General features: G+C 34.1%; 1 protein-coding gene across 2 annotated transcripts; it reads right to left on the reverse strand.

Annotated features, from left to right (window-relative positions):
- Nucleotides 1-3,701: 3,701 nt before the first annotated feature.
- On the reverse strand, nt 3,702-25,317 carry LOC124356315 (putative inorganic phosphate cotransporter). 2 transcript variants are annotated; one of them, XM_046807501.1, is made up of 9 exons: nt 25,269-25,317; nt 24,327-24,532; nt 22,250-22,480; nt 19,178-19,265; nt 17,520-17,737; nt 15,965-16,117; nt 15,026-15,158; nt 6,087-6,328; nt 3,702-3,976 (listed from the first exon to the last, which is right to left on the reverse strand). In XM_046807501.1, exons 1-9 carry the CDS (start codon nt 25,285-25,287, stop codon nt 3,782-3,784), a joined length of 1,485 nt encoding a protein of 494 aa, XP_046663457.1. In that variant the 5' UTR covers nt 25,288-25,317; the 3' UTR covers nt 3,702-3,781. The 2 variants fall into 2 exon arrangements, 1 of the variants encoding a protein (XP_046663457.1); XR_006921846.1 differs by having other exon boundaries at nt 3,837-3,976; nt 6,087-6,207.
- Between the last annotated feature and the right edge of the window lie 1,218 nt (nt 25,318-26,535).

Consider the following 26,535-nt stretch of genomic DNA (forward strand, 5'->3'; position numbering starts at 1 on the left):
GAAGCAATGTCAGCGAGGAGGTGGCCATTCTATTCCCATCTTCTATTTGTAAGACTATATAAGTAAGTAAATACATACGTACGTATTATAAACATAAGAAGTTAGCGAGTGCTCACAAGATCTGAGCTTGAATTTAGATACTATCTTGGGGGATGTTTTTCTTTGTTTCGCCAGGAGTAGCGTCGAAAACAAAGCGTCGAAGATATTTTATTTCCGACCTCGGATTACGTGCCAGATCTTCAAACGTCGGAAACATTGAACGATCTGGGACGTTATTTGAGGCCGGCTCTATACTCGTGTGCGACGTCGCGCGTCGCGCCGTGAACTCCTGCCGCCGTGATCCGTGCGTGCACTGTCCCTCCACGTTCGCAAACCTTCACAGACTTGTTCGCGACTATGATGGACGACGACGTTATTTCTGCTGCTGTGTCACTGCTTGCAATTGTGTAACACAATTGCCTTTGTGTTCAAGATAAGAAGGATATAAAAAGAGATGGAGAAGAAGACGTTGGTGAATGACACGGATCCATCGTAACAGAACCAGGTAAATTAATCATTGAGCATAATTAGCATAGTATTTGGCACATTTGATTTGTTGTATTTTCTTTTTATTGTATATACTTTACCTACCTACTTGATGTTTTCAGTGCAGCAATGGATGAACAGTTTAATAATGTCATAAGTTTACAAGAAAATCTCGTTCGGATTTTGATTAGGCAACGTTTTACCAATGATAGCCAAAGAAGACACTTCATTAAGACCATCATCCCAGCTAAAGTACGCCTTGCCATTGCATTGCGATGTTTGGCAACTGGAGATAGTTTGAAAGTCGCGGGCCAAAAACCCGACACTGATGGAACGGGGCGAACGAGAAGGCGTGAACATCTACACTCGTGATTCCCAGTTGTAGATGGGCCCGTTCGCACCGCGAGTGGCGAGTGTAGAGCCGGCTTGAGGTTTGAAAAGTACCGATCGGAAATCCCCCAACCATCAGTGCAGGCTTCGCTGGCGCCCTCCGCACTTCTGGCAAAAAAAAAAAAAAAAAAAAAAAAAAAAAAAAAAAAAAAAAAAAAAAAAAAAAAAAAAAAAAAAAACATCGCTCGAGATAGTTCTTAAAATCCAAGATCATTATCACGTAAGCGCCCGTAAATGTTTTCTTTAACTTTGGTATTACTAGTAACATATTTATTATAATCCAATCTAAACCTATTTATATCGCGTAATATCAATTTAGTAGATAGGGACAGCGTTGGCCCCCTTCTCACCGACATCGCTTTTTTTGGGAGGCAGAAAAGAAGGACCGATCGTCAAAATTACATATTTTTCACAGTGAGTCAATTAAAGTCCGTTATTTCTAATAATGTAGTTATTTTAGGTTCCAGGTAAGAAAAAATATTCCAAAAATAGTGGCCTCCAGATAATACCAAAGTATCCATGGAAATTACATTTGTTGAAAACATGTTAGCTTTAGGAATTCAAATACATGATATAAAACAATCATTATCTGAAGTTATTATTTCGCGGACCTGATCTTAGGACGGCCCAAATTAATACTTTGAATGCTTTTATTTAGTTGTGGAATGGTAAAATAAATTGTTTTATTTCTTCTCTTTGCGGAATGTGACAGGCAGTGTAATACATTTAAAACCCCAATCGAAAATCGATTGCACCACCCATGTATGAACTAACTGAGGAGTTCGTATAGTAAAATACACTTTAAAAATTTGTACTGGCAAAGTAAAAACCAGCTGACCGTTTCCCCACCCTATAGTGTGCTAGTACACTATCTTTAACAGATGTAATCTATAAGTCCATGTTGTCAGTATCGTCCCTCTGCTACATTAGTTCAGTATGTGAACCAACTGCTCTAGGTTCAGGGTGTACAATGTGGACATAGGTTGACAGCAATTACGATAATACGTATGATGGCAATACGTGGCATGAAATAACCAAAATATATTCTGTTTTAAAAAGTAAAATGAATGTAAGATTTTTCCTAGAGTAAACATATAGAAAACATAGGAATACTTTTGTGAAGCTTACATATAGAGAAATGGATTTTCGGAAAACGTTATATGGCTAACATTCTCTTAGTCTGAAAAGGATAAAGTATTTCCTATTTTTCAAAATCAGGATTGCTTTTAACATTTATTATTAAAAATGAAGATACTTACACATTGTAGAAAGTATTTATTCCGACTAAAATGCCCAAGGCTGCAGAAGCTGCGAGAGACGTGACTGTAGCGAATTAAAAATTTGCTTGTAAATGCTTTATAGCTGGTGATGAAACGATGCTACTTTTGTAAAGTCATTTTACTGACAGAAGTGCAAGATATACAAACTAGTGAGAACATATTTTATTTGATTTGGTTTTATAAGTGGCAAATAACAGAATAAAAAGCAATGAATTTTAAGTTAAAGATTTGGTTTGTGGGATAAGATAAGGTCACACTACGACGATAATATTTCTTTGTCTTTATTTTTTGTACAATTTTTAACATTCTTTTATGTAACAACGTATAATATCGTCCTGCCATAAACATTTGATTTTCAGTGGTTTGACGTTTCTTAACTCAAATGTAATTTAAATAAAAATATCCATCCTTACATTTATATGATATTTATGGTCGCACAGTAAGTCACTAGATCCGGATTTTACACTTAGCAAACGAGGGAATTGTCTATATTCTAAATGATGACGGAGTAACTTTTCAGGAATATATTACATTATATAGTAACTTGACATTAGTTTTTAACTGAAGTATGCAGATAACATAAATTTCCGCTCATGGAGAAATAAAGACCATTATAATTATACATTAACACCCTAACGATCACAAACTACATTAACTCATATAAACCCAAAACTAGTGTACTTTACATACGTCGGTTACTTTCCGTAGATCCCTGCTGTCTCAATATTGGAACTATGGACACATGTGAGTTGATTTTACACTCAGTACTGCTTCTTTGTTGCAGAGAATACTTACACGAATAACTAACCACTTATCAGTAGGGTAAGCATATGTTTAACAATGCATTCGAATGCTTTTATGTTTTTCAACATTATTTCTAATAACAAAAAAATACAATACCGTTTTAATTAAAACATTTATTATGAAAAATCCGTACTAAATTTTTAAAATGTAGAGTCATTTAGGTGTGTATAAGTTGTTCTTTTAAAAATAGATATTTTGCAAAACATTGTGAATAAAAATAAGGGCAAAATTGATTGTGGTTTAATCCTTATGAGGCTAACTCAAGGTTCTTTTAGTATATTCGACACTTACTCGGAGTGTATACCTATAATAGCAACTGTAACATTGTAGGTGATCTATTATTATTATTTATACAGGATAAAAAAAAAAATAACAGTCGAATGTCCATGTTAATAATTACAATGCGATGCCAAATACTGTTTGCTCAAAATATGTTTTGATCGGTGCTTATTTCACGTAAATGCAAGGACCTTTTTTGTGAATATAGATTGTTGGTAGTTTTCTAAAGATATATTTCTAATGAAAGCAAAATTTGATTTTTCAGATCATCGCAGTGTTCCTATATTATGTAACTTAATATCTGACAGAATTTGAACACGATACAATATTCCACTTGTAGTTAGAGGACACCTTGTTTGTTGGGATTTGACTGAAACACTCAACACTCATTTCTCATGTTCCTGGTAATAAAGAAGAAAGATAATCTATATAAATGAATTTAATATAAAAGCAGATGTGATATTAACGCCAAAAGTGACCGATGTCATCAACCCATTCTTTATTCAAGTTGGTTTGGTTTCCTCAGCAGGTTTGTCAGCATCTGAGGACTCTGGAGCAGCCTCTTGTTCCGGATCAATTTCTGCGTTATTCCAAGGCTGCACCTCGCCAGAACCGAAGAACAAGAAAGGGATGGAGAACAGGGTCATTATGACTGCGGCCACGTAGAAGACGTTGCGCCACTCTTCTATGCTCCCGTCCTGAAACGATATTGATAATCATCAGCAGGGTCCAGCCAGAACAATGCTAAATATTCTGATATTTTATTTCGTAGTTCCGCTTGTACTACACATACAACGTGCGCTATTATGAGAGCGACCTTCCTCGCCGCGCCGTCTCTGGTGTCCGAGCGGTTATCGTATGGGACCCGGGATTGTATGACTTTCCCGTTAGATAACAAGTAACCGTTCGAGCCTAGCTTGGAGTAATATGTAATGTGGTATAATATCTCAGGCTAGAGCTTCATACCAGAGCTACACAAAATATACGAGCAATACTAATAGATAACAGAAACAGAAGATCAAAGCACGCTTATTGAGAGAGAAGGGGAATTGTAGTCCACAGCGCTGTCTACAGAATAAGAGCAAAACTACTGATTTTGAGCGCGGGAAGTTTGCATGAAGTAACATAACATGTTCTGCTAAACCTGTGTTTCCTATAATATTACATGGTTTGATTTTGCAAAGTCAGTATGTTTGTATTTTGTTAGCTTGCTAAGATAAAACGATACAACTTAAACGAGCAATCATGATGAAATGCCTTTCTTTCTCTACATCAGAGTAATAAAGGTACGACTGGTGCACTATCACTTAATTGTGTATTACTGCCAGCTTGGATTTGTTGTAGTATGAAGCAATGTTTTTATGTTAATGTGTCATCACTTCTGTGTTAGATTCATCTTCATTAGTGCGCTACTTGCGACAGCATAATCAGTGGCGTAAAAAGGCGGGTGCGGGCCGCACCGGGTGTCACCTTTTTTGGAGTGACATCCACCCGGTCTCTCAACTTTAAGAACATTGTACAAAAATAAATAAATAAATCGCTAGCACAAAAATTTCTTTTTTGGGGATCCCTCCACTAGCACTAGCTGATCTCTATGTATAATTCGGGGATTATCGCAAAAGAGCCTGACGCTGTCGTGGGGGATTCCCCATCCCATACTCGCGATCTTTGACGTTTCAGTTGCAACATTTATTATTTGTTTCGTGAAATGTGTTGAGTTTGGTTGGCATGAATTGTTAAAGTGTATTATTCTATAGTGATAGATAACAAAAAGAAAAAAATACATTATATCCATGACCTTTAGCATATAAAATTTATTGCTTTTTACTTTCGATGGGGTGAGACCACCAACTTCCGCACCGGATGCCACCCAAGGTAGCTACGCCACTGAGCATAATCAATAGTTATACTATATTATTTTAAATGTATAACAGCTATTAATATTTCATTAAAACTGACAGTTCGAGCCAGAAAATATTTTAATATTTTTCCTTTATTAACTATTTCATTGTTTACTTAATGCAATGAAACAAACTGCTCCCCTATTAAATATCATCCTATATTACATACAGCACATAATTATTGAGAATCCACGGATAGAAAGGAATAAATAAATAACTATAGCTTCCTATATACAGTACTTCGAGTAAAAACTTTATTTAGCAAAGTTTTTAATACTCAATAACAGTAGTTAACTACGAGTGTAGTGAGGAAAACAGAATCCCTCCACAAGAGTTCCAAAGAGATACGTACTACTTTAACCAACTTGAAAAAAGTACTTCTTTAACCAACTTGAAAAAAAAGACTGTTAGATGTTTTATTTTACATTTAGCATGTATAATCTATTCAAATTTTGATTTACTCAGATATATCAGATGTATTCTACACTTCCCAGTATGTTGTGCTCTTCAATAATATTAATCCCCCCAGCCAAGTCTTAGTTACACCACTGTTCAATCATGATGGCTATGATATCAACAGAAATGTAGACATGTTAAGTTTAACTTGTACCATTTATTTAGAAGGTCGAAACAGATTTTCCACTCCAAATCGAGGGTGGGACAACCATTATTTAAAATGTACGTTATCAGCACTTGTAGCCTAATATTCTCTTTTGATCTCAAGATGTTTTTCGATTTGTTTACAAAAATATAACAGTTATAACTCATTTCTGATTCGACAATATAGCCACACTGTGTCAGCACATTCAGAGAGAGCTCGTGTTTTATTGTTACAGGGGGGAAAGCAAGACTACCGCAGACTTTTGATATTTGATGAATAGAAAGCTGCCAGAATCCCCACACTTACGCCAGTGTGCAGAAAGAAAGGTGTGACAACGGGCGACAGTAGGCCAGCAAAAGATCCAATTCCATTCATGATACCCATCAGTACACCAGCGAAGTTCGGACTCAAGTCGACAGGCTGCACTCTGCAAGCAGAGTATATAATGCCTTTGAAGAACATCATTATCATAAAGTAAATGACGACCATTGGGCGGTTGCAGCCAGCGAACGATGCCATCAGCATGAATGGGATAGGGAGCGTGTTTGCTGAAACAGACGTGCAACGCTGTTATAACAATTAAAAAATAACTATTACATGTTTTCATATACGTAATAACAAGAAAAAACAATATTTGTAGTTTTGGTTTTCTAAACTTTACTTAAAAAAAAAAAAAAAAAAAATAGATACTACATTGTGTGATTAGAAAATATTGAAACATAAATAATACAAAAGTTTTAAATTAGAAATCAAGGATTAATGAAAAAGTTCACAATTTTTATTATACAGGGTGATTCATGAAGTTCTCCCCACTCCCCCCACCTTCTACAGCACAATGTACTAGTAAAAATAATGAAAAAATGTTATATAAACATAGGTCCGAAAACGCTTCGTTAGCGAGTTACAGCTAGCGAAAGAATATCGCCTGAAATTCCAGGGTAAAGAAGTAAATAAAGCCATACTGAACTTTTGGAAAGGTTAATTAAGTAAGAAATATCGTGGGATTCTTATTTATTTTAACCTGATACAAGCTAATAAAATAGGTTTTCAAACTGTACCTGTAAGTAGTTTTTTGAGGGGATTCCAGGGTTAAATTGCAAAAAATTGGGGCACGAAAACAATGTTTTTTTTAAGTATAAATGTACAATAACTTTGTTAAATTGGTAATAAATACATAAAATCAAACAAACATTAATTGTATAAATTTATTCTGAGAAGATAGACTATAATCAAAGTCTAAAAATAAAACCAGAAATAAGTACAAAAAATCGATTTATTCAGTTATAATAGACATAATCTAGCTGTAAAGAAATACCGTACGGTATTTAGTTTTAAAATAAAACAAAAACAAAATGTTTGTTCCTTAATGATGAGATAAATTGAGAAAACAGATAACCAGTTAAATAAATTTGTTTGTAAATAAAAATATCATGTTTTATTACGTTGTATTTTTTTTTATAATAAAAAATTTACTTCAAGATGTTCGAAAATAAATGAAGCAAACATTTGCTCCCAATATTGTTTACTAATCATCGAAATGCAGTTTTTTGTTTTAATAATTTCTAAGTTGGTAACGCACGAATAAATCAGCTGATCAACAATGTATTCTGTACTGTTACGTTAAACTGAGAAATAAGTGGTGTTTTGCAAGCTACCGCAAGAGATCGGTTCTGTGAATCGTGGTTATTAAATGCAATGTTTCTGTGAGTTATAATTCGATTGTTTATTCAGCGAAAAAATGCCTTACTTATGTTACAATCAGAGGATAACGCTGATATTGTTTTTATTTGGTTACTGTAATGGTAATGAAAGAGCGCTGTAGAGAATATGAACTACGTTACCCCTAATTAGGAGGATTCCAGATACCTAAAAACAAGTTTCAAGGAACTTTTCGTACTCTTCGGAAACAGGATCACTACCAAGATACTAGAACCAATTATGAACGAGTCTGTCCAAACTTGATGATGATATTTGTTATTAATGCTGTTTCATCGCAGTCCAGGTGTAAAAGTACACGACGTATTCTAGAGCCGGGGATAGGAGTTTTCGCAGTCAACGGTGTGGAGTCACTTAATCGAAACAAATTTATCCGTTTCATAACAAAAGGTTCAACATCTACAGCTAGGGGATGGTCCCTTCGCTTGGAGTTTTTCAACTTTTTGAATTTACTAATCAACTCTAGAACAAGCGATTTTGTTTACGGATGAGGCACAATTCACTCGGATGGTGTCAATAACTTGCACAATGAACACTCATGGGCAGAAGAAAATCCACATGAGGTAGTGGAGACAGAACTTTCAACACCGATTTAGCGTCAATGTCTGGTGTGTCCTTTTTGCCAAATCGTCTGATTGGAGCCTTTTCATATTACCTGGACGCCTAAATGCTGAGTTTTATTTTGCATTTCTTCAAGAAGAGTTGCCGCAGCTGTAGAGAAAGGTTCCTTTAGCAATCTCAGACAAATTTGTACTTCCCAGCATGACGTAAGCACACGACCATCCCCACTTTCACGTGCCGTTTCTGCTTAACTTAAATCATCAATTACTGACACGGGATATTGAGTCGTGAGGGCCTCACCCTTGGCCACCAAGATCACCAGATTTATCTCCAGTGATTATTGCATCTGGGGATGGATGCAAGACATTGTATACAAGACAAAAGTGAATTCTCGGATGAATTAATTGCCCTATTATGATTTCGTCTGTGCAGATACAAGGGAAGTCCCTGAAAAAGATTAATAACGGCAACAAAAGCAATACACAAATGTGTCTGCAAAAAATGTATTGAGAATGATGCCTCATTTCGAACATCTATTAATAAAAAGGTGCGTACGGTTGGCCCCAACCTGATTAATTTTGCTTAAAACTAGTAATGAATATACTTGAATAAAATCGATTTTTTGTTCTTATTTCTGTTTTAATTTAGACTTTGGTTATATCAAACGTCTCAGAATTAAATTCTCTACAATTAATGTTTTTGTTGATTTAATGTATTTATTACCAATTTAACAAAGTTATTGTAACATTAAACCTTAAAAAAACATAGTTTCGTGCCCAATTTTTTTGCATTTAACCCTGAATCCCTCAAAAACTACTACAGGTACAGTTCTGAACCTATTTAATAGTGTATTGGACTGCGAAACTCCTATCCGGCCTAGAAATACGTCGTTACATAACACCTGGACACGTGCGATGAACAGTCATTAATAACAATATCATCATCAAGTTGGACAGCCTCGTTCATAATTGGTTCTAGTACTTGTAGTGGATCCTGTTTCCCGAAGAGTAAACGAAAAGTCCTGAAATTGTTTTGGTATCTGAATCCTCCTAATTAGGGTAACGTAGTTCATATCTTCTACAGCATCTCTAGCATTACCATTACAGTAACCCAAAATAAAACAAAACACGTATTCCCCTTAAGTAAATAAGTAAGGCAATTTTTTCGCTAGAATAAACAATCGAATTATAACCTCACGAGAAAAATTGCATTTAATAACACATTCACAGAACCCGATCTCCTGCGTAAGCTTGCAAAACACCACTAATCACACAGATTTTTCTAACGTAACAGTACAGAAACCATTGTTGATCACAGCTGTATTCGTGCGTTACCAACTTAGAAATTAATAAACAAAAACTGCATTTCGATGATTAGTAAACAATAAGGGACAGGATGTTTTGCTTCATTATTTCGAACATTTGAATGTAAATTTTATTTAAAAAAAAATACTAACGTAATAAAAACATGATATTTTTATTTACAAAACAAATTTATTTAACAGATAATCTTGTTTTCCAATTTATCTCATCATAAGGAACAAACATTTGTTTTATGTTTTACTTTTAACTAAATACCCGTACGGTATTTCTTTACAGCGTAGTAATGTATTATACTGAATAAAATCGAATTTTGGTACATTAATTCCTGTTATTTTAGACTTTGATTATATCAATTCTTCTCAGAATTAAATTTCTCTACAATTATGTTGTTGATTTTAGTATTTTATTACCAATTTAACAAAGTTATTGTACATTAAACTTAAAAAAACATTGTTCTCGTGCCCCCATTTTTTGCATTTAAAAACCCTGAATGCCCTCAAAAACTACTACAGGTACAGTTCTGAAACCTATTTTATTTAGCTTTATCAGTAAAAATCCATAAGAATCCCACGATATTTCTTACTTAATTTAAAAAATTTTTTTTTTTTTTTTTTTTTTTTTTTTTTTTTTTTTTTTTTTTTTTTTTTTTTTTTATTTTTTTTTTTTTTTTTTTTTTTTTTTTTTTTTTTTTTTTTTTTTTTTTTTTTTGTTTTATTTTTTTTTTTTTTTTTTTTTTTTTTAAAACCTTCCAAAGTTTCAGTATGGCTTTATTTTAACCTCTTTACCCAGGAATTCAGCGAAATCTTTTCGCTAGCTGTAACTCGCTAACTAAGCGTTTTCGACCTATGTTTATATAACCACTTTTTTCATTATTTTTACTAGTACAATGTGCTGTAGAAGTGGGGGGAGAACTTCATGAGATCACCCTGTATAGCTAGGCAGTTATTGCGCAGTAATTTAACATGCTGACTGTTTCACACGTCCAAATGCACTCACTGTCTTCTAAGAATAATTATCGTAACTCAGTATAGACCAGCAGTGAAAATGCATTGGCCATTAATCATAAAAATATATACTATTTTAATAAGAATTTCAACAAGGAGAAGGAGTTATTTTTGATTTTATAAAATTTTAACATTTTTCGTAAATAAATAGTAAAATTGAATTTTGCGAAAATATTAAAATGAGAATAATTAGAACACTTGATCTTCGAAATGATTAATACATTTAACTTTCCTTCTTGTCTGTGGAATATATACTGAAATAAGTATCAGGTTCAATGCTAAAATAATTTGGTTCATTGAAACTTTACTCTGGATTATTTGAATTTTATATGTGTGTAACTTAATTTGTGAGTTACAATTCCTAAAAGTAGATAGGAAAACATTAAAATGCATTATCTCATACCGTAGTTGAATTTGACTGTAGTAGTTACATAAGAGATAACTCATCCAATGCAATAAATTGAGGCAGAGAAATAAATGAGCGTTCGGACTGCCATCTTTGAAGTGAGAGGCTCAAGTAGCTCAGGTAGTAAATATTTTAACGGTAACAATCAAAGTTACATGATGCAGCTCTAGCGTTGGACCTCAGAACTAACTTAAATAATCCCCCGGGCCTCAGAACTAACTTAAATAATCCCCCGGACCTCAGAACTAACTTAAATAATCCCCCGGACCTCGGAACTAACTTAAATAATCCCCTGGACCTCAGAACTAACTTAAATAATCCCCCGGGCCTCAGAACTAACTTAAATAATCCCCTGGACCTCAGAACTAACTTAAATAATCCCCCGGACCTCAGAACTAACTTAAATAATCCCCTGGACCTCAGAACTAACTTAAATAATCCCCCGGACCTCAGAACTAACTTAAATAATCCCCTGGACCTCAGAACTAACTTAAATAATCCCCCGGACCTCAGAACTAACTTAAATAATCCCCAGGACCTCAGAACTAACTTAAATAATCCCCCGGACCTCAGAACTAACTTAAATAATCCCCAGGACCTCAGAACTAACCTAAATAATCCCCCGGACCTCAGAACTAACTTAAATAATCCCCCGGACCTCGGAACTAACTTAAATAATCCCCCGGACCTCAGAACTAACTTAAATAATCCCCCGGACCTCGGAACTAACTTAAATAATCCCCAGGACCTCAGAACTAACTTAAATAATCCCCCGGACCTCGGAACTAACTTAAATAATCCCCTGGACCTCAGAACTAACTTAAATAATCCCCCGGAACTCGGAACTAACTTAAATAATCCCCTGGACCTCAGAACTAACTTAAATAATCCCCCGGACCTCGCAACTAACTTAAATAATCCCCTGGACCTCAGAACTAACTTAAATAATCCCCCGGACCTCGGAACTAACTTAAATAATCCCCTGGACCTCAGAACTAACTTAAATAATCCCCCCGACCTCAGAACTAACTTAAATAATCCCCTGGACCTCAGAACTAACTTAAATAATCCCCCGGACCTCAGAACTAACTTAAATAATCCCCCGGACCTCGGAACTAACTTAAATAATCCCCCGGACCTCAGAACTAACTTAAATAATCCCCTGGACCTCAGAACTAACTTAAATAATCCCCCGGACCTCAGAACTAACTTAAATAATCCCCCGGACCTCAGAACTAACTTAAATAATCCCCCGGACCTCAGAACTAACTTAAATAATCCCCCGGACCTCGCAACTAACTTAAATAATCCCCTGGACCTCAGAACTAACTTAAATAATCCCCCGGACCTCGCAACTAACTTAAATAATCCCCTGGACCTCAGAACTAACTTAAATAATCCCCTGGACCTCAGAACTAACTTAAATAATCCCCTGGACCTCAGAACTAACTTAAATAATCCCCCGGACCTCAGAACTAACTTAAATAATCCCCCCCGGACTAACTCCCCGGAACTAACTCAACTAACTTAAATCCCCCGGACCTCGCAACAACTAACTTAAATAATCCCCTGGACCTCAGAACTAACTTAAATAATCCCCTGGACCTCAGAACTAACTTAAATAATCCCCCGGACCTCAGAACTAACTTAAATAATCCCCAGGACCTCAGAACTAACTTAAATAATCCCCCGGACCTCAGAACTAACTTAAATAATCCCCTGGACCTCAGAACTAACTTAAATAATCCCCCGGACCTCAGAAGTAACTTAAATAATCCCCGGACCTCAGAACTAACTTAAATAATTCCCCGGACCTCAGAACTAACTTAAATAATCCCCTGGACCTCAGCATACCTCATTCTTATGAATGACATTTCCTATGTAACTAATACAGTCAAAGCTATAATTTCACTGCATGTTTTCAGTGTCACCGTCGCAACCACTTTTAAAACTGCATTTCAGGTATTCCTAAGATAAGCGGTTGTTATTGGTGTTACTAGAGGATATTTCCTGTCCCAGAACTACTACCCAAGAATCCTGAAGCTGGAAAGAAACATATTTTCTCAGTGAGCTCTTATGATTAAATACGAATGTCTATGCAAAATTGTAATGGCATTCATTTGAGTGAACATTTTAAGGCAAATGGAGCAGAGCCCTAAAGTTGGAGACCTTCTGGCTGTTTCTTTATGAACACCAATTAGGTGACGAGAATGTCTCTGAAGATATTACAGGATTTTATTATTTTTGAGATTTATTTGGATGCTTAATAGACAAGGAAGAAGTAGACCAAACCACGTCCCGTTACAGGCTTCGCTGATGTTGCATACAAAATTTCAAATCTACAGCTCATTTCATTCTCGAGATGTCCTACGGACAGACACACGGACGGAGAGAAATCATTTAAAAAATATGTTGACACGAAAATAACGCATCATATATACCTCATTCTTGAAGTAATGAAGTTTCAACCAAAGTCTACATATAAAATATTTCTTGTCATATATCTTGGTAACATGATACATTCACATTTTTGTTTATTAAATTGAGTTTAATAACAGTGTTTACATTATAAAATTCTACACACTAAGTCACTATAAACTGATGTATGTGTTGGGATAGTTAGGATACATGTGTTATTATATGCCACGTGTTTGAATGTCTTATGGTTGTATTATTTTTATTTACAAATTTATTTATTATGCTATTTTCTCGTTGGCATCATGGCTACCCATAAGATCAATGTCAAAATATTCGCTAACGCTTAGCCAAATCCCATGGAGTGACATGCCCATAATCGAACTCAGTATTTCTCATACAGAAATGAAAATTCATGGATAATTTGAAGTCTATAGGTCAGTTATTTTTTGAGATGTCGTACGGACAGACATAGAGATAGACAGACAGAAATTAAATGCTATCCAGCCCCAAAAGTGATAAAGGGCCGTAATAAACGAAAGTTATACTTATTATTTTGGTTATTGGTATAGTTAATACAGCACTAATTTAGATTTATTGTATTTAGAAACTTATCAACACAAACAGAGATAAATCTTATATATAAAATTCTCGTGTCGCAATGTTAGTTACTTTACTCCTCCGAAACGGCTTTACCGATTTTTACCAAATTTTATATGCATATTCAGTAGGTCTGAGAATCGGTTACTATCTATTTTTCATACCCCGAAGAGTTCAGGGTGGTTCACCAATTAAATTTAGAAGATCACAGTTTTCAAAGCGCCTGCATATTGGAAACTGCAAATACCAGTCAGTTACGTTTGTTAGTTTGTTATATAGCCAAACACTATTTGAAGGCGCTAAGTTAAGATGTATCTTTCTGTTCAAAATAAATTATCTATGATTGAACATAAAGCTTGAATTTTAGGCCACCTTATAATAAAGTGCATGTACGTGTACCCTGCGTCTTTTTTAATGTTGCTTTTCGCAGGACATCTCAGCCTACAAACAAATTTAAATCTTCTATAATTTTATTTTTAAATATGATCAGTAATTACCATCATTAAGTAATTTTAATTATTTATTAAACGTTACTTGAATTATTGTGTGTCTGTAAAATTAACTTTATTTTTTATTCAACCATAAACTATTCAAACGACTGCGCTAAAATTTGACACGGAGAATCTTAAGGTCTCTGGTATGAATATAAGCATATTCTTATTTTATAAAATACCTCCGGACTACGCACCGCGGGTCTTTAAAGTAGCAACATAATTTCTCTAAAGTTCTGAAACATTAAGTAAACGTGTATTTCTAGTGTTATCAATTTTTTGTGTAAACATTGTGTATTATTTTAAATGTTTTCTCCAGAGTGCCAGAGTAGACTTTGCATTGTTCTCCGCCCTAAAGATTTAATTCACTCAAATTATGGAAAGAATAATATTTACTTAACCTTAGAAATCACATTGTGTTAAACTGATATATAATACCTTTCACAATTCTCAGGAATATCTTGATTGACCCCAACAATATCCTAATTTGTTTTACAAAAAGGAGTGACTAATCCTTCTGTTTTGCCTTTATTCTGCCCGTCTTCATGGGGCACTGTCTCTACGAGGATCTTGTAAAATGCAATAAAGGGGAAGTCGGTATAGTGAAGGATGGCAGTAGTGATAAAACGTGCTTTAACCACAGACAGGATTTGAACCTGAGCTATTTCTAACTAGGTCTGTAAGGAAATGAGCTGCCCCAAACTGCACCTAAATATGTTTCTCGTTTTACCGGCGAATGAGAAAATCTTCCTGTTGAGTGTGATGCTCATGAGGTTCTTCCTGAGGATCCAATCAGAGAGGTATCCGCAGCCGATAGAGGTTGGAATCATGGCAATATGGGGCAGGGCTGCAAACACACCACTCTACAACACACAGTCAGTTGTGCCAACCTAACTTGTATTCAAAATAATGATTAAAGTTATACATTATGATTTTATATCTGTACACGTATGATATATATATATATATATATATATATATATATATATATATATCATACGTGTACAGATTATTGTAACATATGATTAATATATAGTACATATTAATGTACCATATATAGTATATTAACACCTATAAGACCACATGTGACGGGATGAGGTATAACTATAACCCATCTGTAACAACCTGTGTCTTTGTTTGGTTTCCAGAAGCCTGTTAATATAATAATAATATTTGAATTAATAGTTTTATGTTTGTGCTTTAAGCCACGTTGCTTCTGGAATATGAAACTGGCATATTCAATATTTAAAAGAGTAAGTACGTAATGAAATATGGAAATCTCTGTATTGTTTTCATAAGTAAAATACATTTAACAAGTTGAAATACATATTACATAAAATGATTAATTATACGAGTAACTTTACATTCATGTAGGTTTTAACTCTTTCATATTATATACCTTAACTTGTTTCCATGGTATGTTCTCCATAAAATAAACAAATTACAGCCTTAGAATTCAAAACTAGTCAAACTAAATGTGTATTTTACGGCAATTTACTAAAATTAAGTATTAATGCTAAACTACTATTAACGGTTGTCGTATATTCGACATGTAGTGGATACTCTGAATCATGGAGGCTACTTGGGTTTACCCGTAAAACGTAATAAAGCCAAACCTTAAACCAAACACTTGCTATGGTGTTACTAGTTTAACTGATGGTATACTTACTTTCTGAATAGAGAAGTTGAGGACTTTGCCCATGTAATTTGGCATTTCGTTGAGCATCGTGAAGAGAGCCCAAGCGTGGGCAAAGTTTATCATCACGGCTGATAAAAATGGTAAAGACGTCAAGATACTTTTCCACGGAATACTCCTAGGTTTCTGCAAATAAATAGAAACAAATTTTCAAAACATTAGGAGTTTTAGTTTAAAACGATGAATTGTACAATTTGTTGATTCTATTTTATCATTGATGATTCGGTATTATAATTAAATATACATTTGTTTAAAGGATATAAATATATAATTTAAACATAGCTGTTGGTGTACCACATAAATGACTGGTCCCTCCATATGCTTAACCGCCAGTTACCAGCAGCAACGCGCACAATTTCAAAGGCTTTGCACCTGTATGGTCCGAACGAATTATACTTCAGACGCCAATGACGAGTTTACTTTCTCGCCACGATCAAGAAAATGCATACAAGTATATATTTACTCCGGTCGTAGTATTTGTTGTTCCAGATGTTGTTCTTAGTATTTGATGATGTGATGCAGAAGTATTGCATTTGTTTGGTACAGCAACGTCTTTCCTGGAATCAAAAGAGTTCTAGAAATTCCGAAAATGTGAATAATCAATTCTAACCTTAAATGAAGTTACTAAAATGTATCAGTACGGTTCATGTTGTTTAGTGCCTTATTTACTTTTGAACTTGAACGACAAAGAATTCTAAGAGGATGAAAAATCTCCACCTCATTAATGTCTGTTCCAATCGCATGACAATAAAATGTGCTGGAATGTAATGAGAGTTGAAATTTCAAGATTTCGTGTTTAGAGAAAAGGAGCATCCCTTCAGGCGTACCATTTTAACATTTTAAATACGCAACAAGAAGGTTTCTTCTGTCTCTTGTAACATCGAGAAAAATATTTTTAATGTTCTTTGGTTTACGTCGCCAATGTTACGACCATCGTGAAGTTTATTTATTTACACGGTATCGAAACATTGTTAGGACAGATTCTTGGGGCATTTCGGCCTTATTTGTAGAGTGCCATCTTCGGCCAACCGATCTTAAACAAAAAATTCCAAATAAACAAACATAGGCAATAAAAAAGGGCTTAAACAGGTGAATTGAAAGGGATGGAGCTGTTGCAGCTTGGTTCAATAGTTGGAACAGTTTCCCCTCATAAGCAGACGTGTTTTATTGACAGATTCTGTTAAACATCTGTTGCCCGAAGATGAGATTCTATAGGACAAACTAGATAAAGAATTTGATTGTGTAAACAATGTCTCGACATATTGGTCTTATGTGTTCGCTGATTTTTCTGTTATATTTTTTTGTTCGATTATATTTTGGGTCGCTATTTTTAACTTAAAGTACGTGAATGGATAATTCATTGCAAAGTTGTTGTCTTTTCTGTTGTGGCAGGCGAGCCTGCAGATGCCGGCAATGTTTCGTTCATTGGCTTCATTGCAATGAAAGAAAAAGAAAATTTGAAAAACTGATAAACAATGGAAATTAACGCCTCTAGACGCCCTTAGAATTTGGGGGTTTCTACTCGTACCTGCTTCATGTTGGCTCGGATCTGCGTCTCGATCATTGTCTTCTCCTTTTCCGTGACAAAAGGGTGATTGGCGGGAGCGCTATAACACAAGGGGTACCAACCGAGACACCACATCAGAGCGATAATTCCTACAATGTAGAAGATAGGCTCCCAGGTGGGAAATGCTCCCAGAATGAACCCAGATGTCGCGTAGCTGATAGCATTACCAAACATCACACCTGTGAAATTCGGTATCTGTAAGCTGTTGGTAAGTTTAATTATTCAGGAAAACCTAGTTATTTTGTTAGAGATAAAAAAAATGTACCTTTTTCATTTTCTTTGCACCACCTAATGGTTTGAAAATAATACAATGACGTAGGCTAATGGACAGTTTCTTATTTTTATCAGTTTATGTTATTTTTGAAACCTTTTAATACTTCCAAGCAGTCTTTATTTCTTATTTTTCTTTGATTTAATTTCAATTTTAAAGGGTGGGGGGATTTCAATTTTTTTCTCACCATGTTGGTCACACAATAAACTAAGGTTAAAATGGCACATGTATGAGGCCCGTTCGATGTAAATTAGAATGATAATCGCAAGTTCAATGATAATTTAATGGTATTAATTATGTTTCTTAGGTTCTTATTTGCTTGAAACCCAAGAATGTTTACATTTTTCTTTATATTTTCTTGTAATATTAGCTTTCACGTTATTCTATACTTGATTAATTCTTTTTATGTAAATTTTTTTAAGTGTTAAAATAATTTTTACAGGAAAATCATTTTACTCCTCCATTTTTTAGAAATCTCCATTGATACATCTTTAGCTTAACTGTGGACCGTGTATATCTCATATGTATCCGACTGGCTTGGTACTCACTGTAAAGATACTCTTATATTTATATTAACAATAGTTTTTTTTAGATTTTCATATCTCCACTAGAGTCCGCTTTCAACTTATGGAACTTTTTATGAGAGACTTTCCTCGAACAAAAAGTGTTCTCCAGTACATTGAGTCGCTTCTGCTTTTATCATTACACCATGTGGTCAGACTGCAAGTTGAATAAACACAATGAATAATTCAAATTATTTAATGATAAAGAAAATCGTTATTTGGAACATTGTGTGATTATAAATTGATCGAATCTGAGTATTATATTTAATTTTATCTGGATATCTTGAGATTTAGACGAAGTCTTTTTACATTCCGTACCGAAACCACTAACATCCGCATCTCGCAGATAAAACTTCATCCTAATCAGAAATCGCACATCTATACACTGACGAATCTTTCCTGATGTAATGACACAGAGGAATCAGCAGCTCAATTACATTTTATATCATAATCACTATCTGGAATTTCAAAAAGATCAAATGAAGGGGCACACTGCTTCGAGTGTTAACTGAACATTACCATACGCCATCGCCATATGACACGTTTGGGGGACCCACTTTCTCCTTAGCCGTTCATAATGGAGAAAACATAAAAAATCAAAATAAATTGTTATCCGACTTTTTAAAGCAGGTGTAAAATGCCAGGGGCTTCTTCGTTTTTATTCGCTTTGTTATTTTCCTGGTTTTATGTAATATATATCTATGTTGAACAAAATAAATAACTTTTTCATGGAGAGTGCAAATATTCCTTGTAATGGGAGGGAGGGCACTCAGAATCGGACTTACCAGTTTGTACAATTCCTGTCATTGTGGACCGCTCGTTCGGAGGAGCCCATTTGGCCACCAGAGCGCTGGTGCTAGGAAACATACACCCCTGCAAACCACAACAGAGGTTCAACAATGTTGCTGGTATAACGAAGAGTAGGTTAGTTAAAAATGAACAATGTTTAACAAGTATCAGTTCTATATTATAAAACCAACACCACAGTTAAGGCAGTATTCCGTTATTTACACCTGTCGTAATTCAACATTATCCTGTTTCCTGGCCTCTAACTTAATTAACAATCCACCTCCACAGACTAATATTTTATTTACCCATGTCAAAATATTCCCATAGTTCCATACAGATTTTATTTCTTGTTCCTATCCGTCCTTAGTTTATACCCACCAACATTCCCACTTAAAAAAAATGTCTCCTATTTAAAGTACTCGCACATTCCTCCTACCCAAGCGATCCAGTTTCTGCTTTATGAAAACCAGTTTCTTAAAACTCATAGCGTCTGCCTTTATGTTGGATGGAGCTTAGACTTTCTTAACATATAATACTAATATTATAACAATTTAATACATAAATAAGTAATAGTATTAATATTATTATTATTAAACTATAATAAATGTATTATTATGAGTTAGGCAGGGAAGGAGTAACAACCAATGTCAGGTGTATACAATTCTAGGAGCCTGCTTAAGGAAACGCCTATGAGGAGACAATGAAAATATTTAATACTATACAATAGGTGTAGGTCAAGTTTTATATAGTATTTAAACCACCGCCAGACAATCACATGAAACTGAAAGTCGTCACTGTCAAGAGTCTGTGTGTGGCGAATAGTTGGCGCTGATAATATTTCACGTACAGTACGTACACGCGAGCATACAAATATCAGATCACACCGAGTCAGATGATATGTCTCAAGCTAGAAACTTATGATCTGAGAAAAGAATTATTTCATACCGTCTCATTTGGGTCTCCACCAAACTAGCGAGGTTGACGATAGAATTCTCTCTTAAAATTTCACTAACGACTTCAATAAAAACCAATTGTGTGCTTATACAATGTAAGTTGGCTCTCGGATGGTGAAATATCCACCAATATCACTTATTTACTCAATAGTATTCCATGAAAAAGCTTTATCTTAAATTTAAAAACTCTGAGTCAATCATTTTTAATTCAATTGTGTTGGGTTCGTTTTAATAACCAAAACTGGTTTAACATTTCAGGTTCTATTACCTGAATTCAATGCTCTAAACAATAATCACTTAAAAATAGAGACATTTATGTTAAACATTTAAAAATATTTAATTCTTTACCTTTTTATTTATATTATTCAACACAAACCCCGGTTATTGTTGTTTTCTCTTTGCATAAAAAAGCGTTAGTGCAGTATATATTAGGATAAAATTTGGATGTTATCTAACCAAAAAGAAGTTTGTATATTGCTATCGGAGATTACTGTAATATAAAGCTTAACATTTTACTTATTAATAATTAATATTTTGATTATTATTACATATCTATATTTTCTTTATGTTATTGACATACTCAAAACTAGATTACCATGTGTGTATAGTGTTCTATGGTGTAAAATAAAAAAAATTCCAAAGTATACGAACTTCAGTCAAATACTATTTATAAAATTACGATATATCCTTACTTTAATGTATAACTACCTAAAATTTTTCTAAGAATTTAATTAAAATGTGCTAAGAAATTAATTTAAACACATTATTGCAAGTACATCGTCAGAAGGCTGAGAGTTAATTTTTAATTTATATAGATAGATTAACTAACAAATTTTCTGTCTCTGTACCAAATAAATTTTGCATATTATATACCTGCATGTCCGGGAAATTGGAGTAAAAAAACCGAGAAATGTAAAAATATTGTAATAACAGAGAGCGAGTAAAATTTAATCACTTTACGAATCAAAAGATATTTAAAATAGTACATTCAACAAGATTTTGTGCTTTTATTTTTTTCGTTATTAATATCACTACGGGCACTCAGTATAAACAAAAGTCACTAAATAAACGAATAGCATCAATAACAAGAGCGATTAAAAGTATGTGATAACAAAATTTGTGTCACAACCCTTCAACCCGTAATAACCATTTGTAGCCATATGGACACAATAGTATGCTTACCCATCACCCAATTGGTGGTAGTATGCTCCACCAATTGTGGAAGATAACACAATTATGAAAAAATTGAGAAGAGCGGGCATTTCAAGCAGATTTAGAGACATATTATAATCAGGCCCAAAGAAAACTATTGAGGAGAGATATAATACTTTAGAAAATACGTACACAAAGGATGACTGAAGGGAGTAACTTGTTGAATTAAAAAAAAAAAAAAAAACTTTGCATAAGAAAAAAATCGTGTATTAAAAGAAATTATATTTAAATAAATAAATATAAAAACTTCACATTTTCATCTTCAGGTGTTTTTATTAGGGCCTGATAGCAAAAGTGTTTAAAATTTATACTTTACACGCCTGTGAATCCTCGTCGAATAACCAAACGTTTTTGTCTCATTTTCTGTTTTCAGGTTTTCAGGAAAGTTATCTTACAGGGCTATGAATTACAAAACAATTATTCTAAACCAAACCAAACCACCCTTTAAGAACTGTTACACAAATCAGCCGTTCAATGTGATGATTGACAGACGTCCTTCGCCACGATTCGCTGAGTGTCGTCCGAAGTGAGGCAGGTGTAGTGGCTGTATTTATTTGTACATACAAGGTGTAACAAAAATGTTGGGCTGGCTGTGCATTTTCAGATCCTATGTGTGATTCTAAGCCTAACTTGTATTTGGTTTATAATAAAAATTACCATATAAGGAATAAAAGTAAACAGGATATTCAGTCACTTAGCTGTATTTAGAATACTGGTCGCATACTGATTTGTTTACTGGCATGCCATTTTCTGAGTTTGAACGTACGTCACAGCACATCATTATATCTAAAATACAGCTTTTTATTTTACCACCTCGTACTTGATACTCCTGTACTGGATGATGAGTTGTTAACGGTTTTGATCATAAACTAAAACACGTAGAACAACTCATGCTCCCGATACCTGTCCAAATCCTTGGACGATGCGTCCTCCCATGACGGCGTACGGGCTGAGGCGTGCCAAAGGAGGGGTTCCCAGAGAGACGAAGGCAGACACTAGGATACCACCGCCGAACACTTGCTTGCCCCCGATAATATCCGCTATTATACCAGCTGGTAAGTGAGCTAATATGTACCCGATATACAGCGACTTGATGATGTCGTGCTGCAGCCTCTGGTCCCAGTGGAACTCTGCCTTGGTAAGAAACAGGAATTACTTTATACAATTATTGTAATACAGGATTTCAAAACATATTGATCCTACAGCCTTGAACAAAAAGAATAATTTACTAGCAGCACTGGCTACATTATAGCTATTCCCAAGAAGTAATTGAAAATAAATACTGTTGTTTAGCTCCTATGGTTAATCATGACAACAGATATAATAAAATCAATTTTTTCCAATTACCAGTGACAAGCGGCAGGCTGTTTTTAGTGGGCGAGTGTAACATGTAATCGAGGCACATCTTATTTTATAGGTAAGATTTTACCGTTTCTTAAAAACTATTGTCAATAGACAGGCCAAAGGGCAATATTTATTGGAAACAATGAATCCTACAGCTGAGTCTACGTATTGTCAAATCCAAATTGTAAAGATACCTGTGTTTATTTTAGGAGAAGCCGATCCCCTTACGTGTTATTCTGCTCGTTATCGTGGCCCATTGGCCTGTGTGAGAATCCTCTCAAAAATAATAAGCAGCAACGGTCACTCAGTAAAAGACCGATGGTGCAGATAAAATGTGCTATGGTACCAAACAGGAATTGAATATTCATCATCCCTAACTCAGATTCCCAAGTCTTAGGCAACTCGGGTATCGGCTGTGTACTGCTCTGCTCTTTACTTAGTTAGGTGAATTGTCTATATATATATATATTTTCAAAGCAACATCCCTTTATCATCCGTTTGAGATCCATACCACAAGATTGCGTATCATTAAGACACAACAACAACAGTAGAACGACTCACCAACCCATTTAAAAATTTAAGTCACGGTTATGTGGACGACAAAATATTATAATCTTGGGTATATTCTTACCGTAAATGCTGGATACATTAATGGAATTTACTACACATGCTACTTCTTTTCAGTGTCAGGTAAGTTTTATTGACCAGTAATCATATAATTGGCATTCAATTGTATAGTGTTGCTATCAGTCCTTGCGAGCAGGTCTTGCCATTTTATCAAACATCTAAACCAAGGGAGTTTGAAATATAATTTTCAACTCCAAATGATATCCACCTCTGAACCAACAGTATAGCTCTACTCGCACTATACAGGCTTTCATAATGAAAAGGGGTTTGAACAATTAAATACATGAAGTACAGAAAACACAACTTATCAACCTATCTCAAAATCCACTACAAGTAGTTGGGTATAGAACCGAATCCCAGTTTCTTAAAGATGTTGCAGATTTACATAATTTTGCTACAAGCAGTCAATCATGGAAAATGTACTAGAGGGTTTTATTTTTTTACAATTGAACATTGGCTCTGTAATAAACTATAATATTATAAACTATCTAAGAAGAGATCATAATAGCAACCGGGGGCTCTTAAGTAACATTAATAAGAAAATTCTTAACCGAAAGATATGTAGATGTACAAAACTGTGTATTTTTGTAGTGTTAACTATAATGAGACTGTGTTTTATTTCGAAACACAATGCAGAAAATGTTTCACTTATAGTTTTAATTTTTTATAGCGTGGTACCAAAGCTACGTTTAAAATACCTTTACTAGAAATAGATATACTAGAAAGAGGTATACTTGAAAAAGCTATTCTAGGTAATACAAAATGCCTTTTCGGTCAAATATAAATTTTTGTGTTGAACATTTTGTAACGAAAAATACGATCAGTAAACATATTAAAATGTTTGGTTGTTTATTAATGTGTATTAAATTTCTCAATCAGGTTCATCCTCCTTAATCGAAAATCAGACGTTAGATTCTGATTATATAATTGTATAGATATCGGCGAGGTTGCCAACATTCCACTGATTCACTCACTGTTGGTAATTTATACTAGAAAATCGCCTTCTTACTCTAGTCTGCTCCTTTTGCTTTTTCCCTTCCCCCCCTTCCTCCATGGGACAGAACTGGTGCTTCTCGGTGGTCTCTACAGTCTTGTTTATCCGAAAGGTCATCTCGTTGAGCGCCAGTATCAAAGATCCTCTCATCAGGTAACAGACGACCATCCCCAGCACTATAAACACACAGAGGAAGTAGCGCTGCGGAATGCAGGAACAACCTGTTAGGAAATTCATGCCAATTACACTTGTAAATAGACATAAAATTGCTTATCATAGAATTTAACTTAAGTAAGATTATTAAAAGTATATGATTTGAGATAGTTCTCAATTCAAGTGGATAGTCTGAGCGTGAGTGATATCTCTTCGCAGGTTGGTCCAAAATAGCATTGTTTCTGCGTCCACATGATGATGACAGAACCTTCACATCTTGTCTTCTACTCTAGATTTCCACGAATGGTTTACTTTAAAGCTCTCAATTTTGGTGAATAGAATTGTTTGGTGAACGTGTTACTCTATATGTACAGTTCTATACGTAAGGGGATTCTGGACTCAGACATATCTTTTTTTTAGTTTTTGATGAAAGAAGAGTTTTAATATTTTTTTAACATTGATTGGGTTCAGAAAACCCCACATTAAGTGGTGGAAGGACGTATAAATACCATACGTACCATTTTATAATTTTTTATTCAGCAAAATGTAATGGACATATAAAAAGACACAGATTTTGTATATTTGGAAGAAGTAGGAAGTTATAGCTCATAATAGTTATTCTTAAAAGATTCCCAATGTTTAAAAAAATGATTTTTTAACCAGTCCGATATAAACACATTTTATATCGGAAATGAAAAGAATAAGTATGGTATTTACAGCCTAAAATGTTACTTCTTTTTCTATATGTTTAAGTATTATAAAATTATACAATATGAAATAAATTAAAGTTTATAAATTACTTACATTTTTTCAAAAACGTCATATTCACATATTTAATCAGAAATAAAACAAACAAAACAATATACCATACTGTGACAGAAACAAAAATGAAAACAAACAATATTAGTTATGTACTGATTGTAGTAAAGTCATGTGATTTCAAAACTCAAGATGCCTAGTTGGAATTATTCTGTGAAATAGAATTTATAAAAAAGAACATTTAAATTAATAAATTTACACAATTTTCCAATGTAAATTAGTATTTTGTGTGTTAAATTTTTGTCATTGCTCCAAGAATATTCAAGTGATAGAAAATAAAAAGTGTAGGAAGTGGTTAATTAAAATCGAAGAGAATATTATTTTACATTTTTTAATTTTCTGGAAATTGTTAGATTTTTTCAATATTATTTGTATTAATTTAGCATTTTCAGGCGTAAAAACAAGCCAAAGTGAGAGTATACAAAGTGATTTTCTTTGTAAAGTCTAAATAATAATGTACTTATCTTAAGTAAAGGATAATAAAAAGTATAAACATATTAGCTAATGTCCAATTAAAAGTGCAAGAAATCTTTACTAATTTTACATGGTTTCAGATAACTGATACAAGGGATTGGTATCAGCTATCTTCTTGTTATCAAACCCTTTAAAGCAAAGTTAAAAATTCAAGAAAATTGTTAACACAAAAAAATATCATGGTGATGGAAATAGCATCCAAAGTAACAAACATATACATGGACAGTATACGAGACCAACATGAAGAATAAAAGAGAAATAAATGAACAGTACTCCACAACAAAGACACCACAACTGTTGAAGAATTTGACCCTAACCGTAGCAAAGAGGTAAAGCTGCGGTTCTCTGAAGGTTTTGATTCCCAGGGAAGCCAATGCAAATTTTCAAGTGGATTTGAATTATTTTCCATTAAAAACGTTTAATGAAATAAACTGAAATCCATTTGGTGTATGATGAATTTTCTTAAATCAGATAAGTGAAAGAAGGATAGGAAAAATACCTGAACAAGAGAGTTCAAATACCAACTCTTAAAGATTTGATTGTCCATATCCTTTTAACACGGCGATAGTGAATGTTCGTAATCTTATTATTATTTTGAATTATCCATTGTCACTGGTGACTTTTGGAAAAAAGGAATACTGGGTGAGTAAAATAATCACATCATCTACGTCTTAAGGTTGATACACTAATTTCTCATCAATCATACTCTCAGCATTTAACTTATTTCCATCTGTTTGTACCATCCTGTTGTACATTATCAATTAGAGGGAGTGTCAAA

This window comes from Homalodisca vitripennis, chromosome 2 (assembly GCF_021130785.1).
Source record: "Homalodisca vitripennis isolate AUS2020 chromosome 2, UT_GWSS_2.1, whole genome shotgun sequence".
Classification (NCBI taxonomy): domain Eukaryota; kingdom Metazoa; phylum Arthropoda; class Insecta; order Hemiptera; family Cicadellidae; genus Homalodisca; species Homalodisca vitripennis.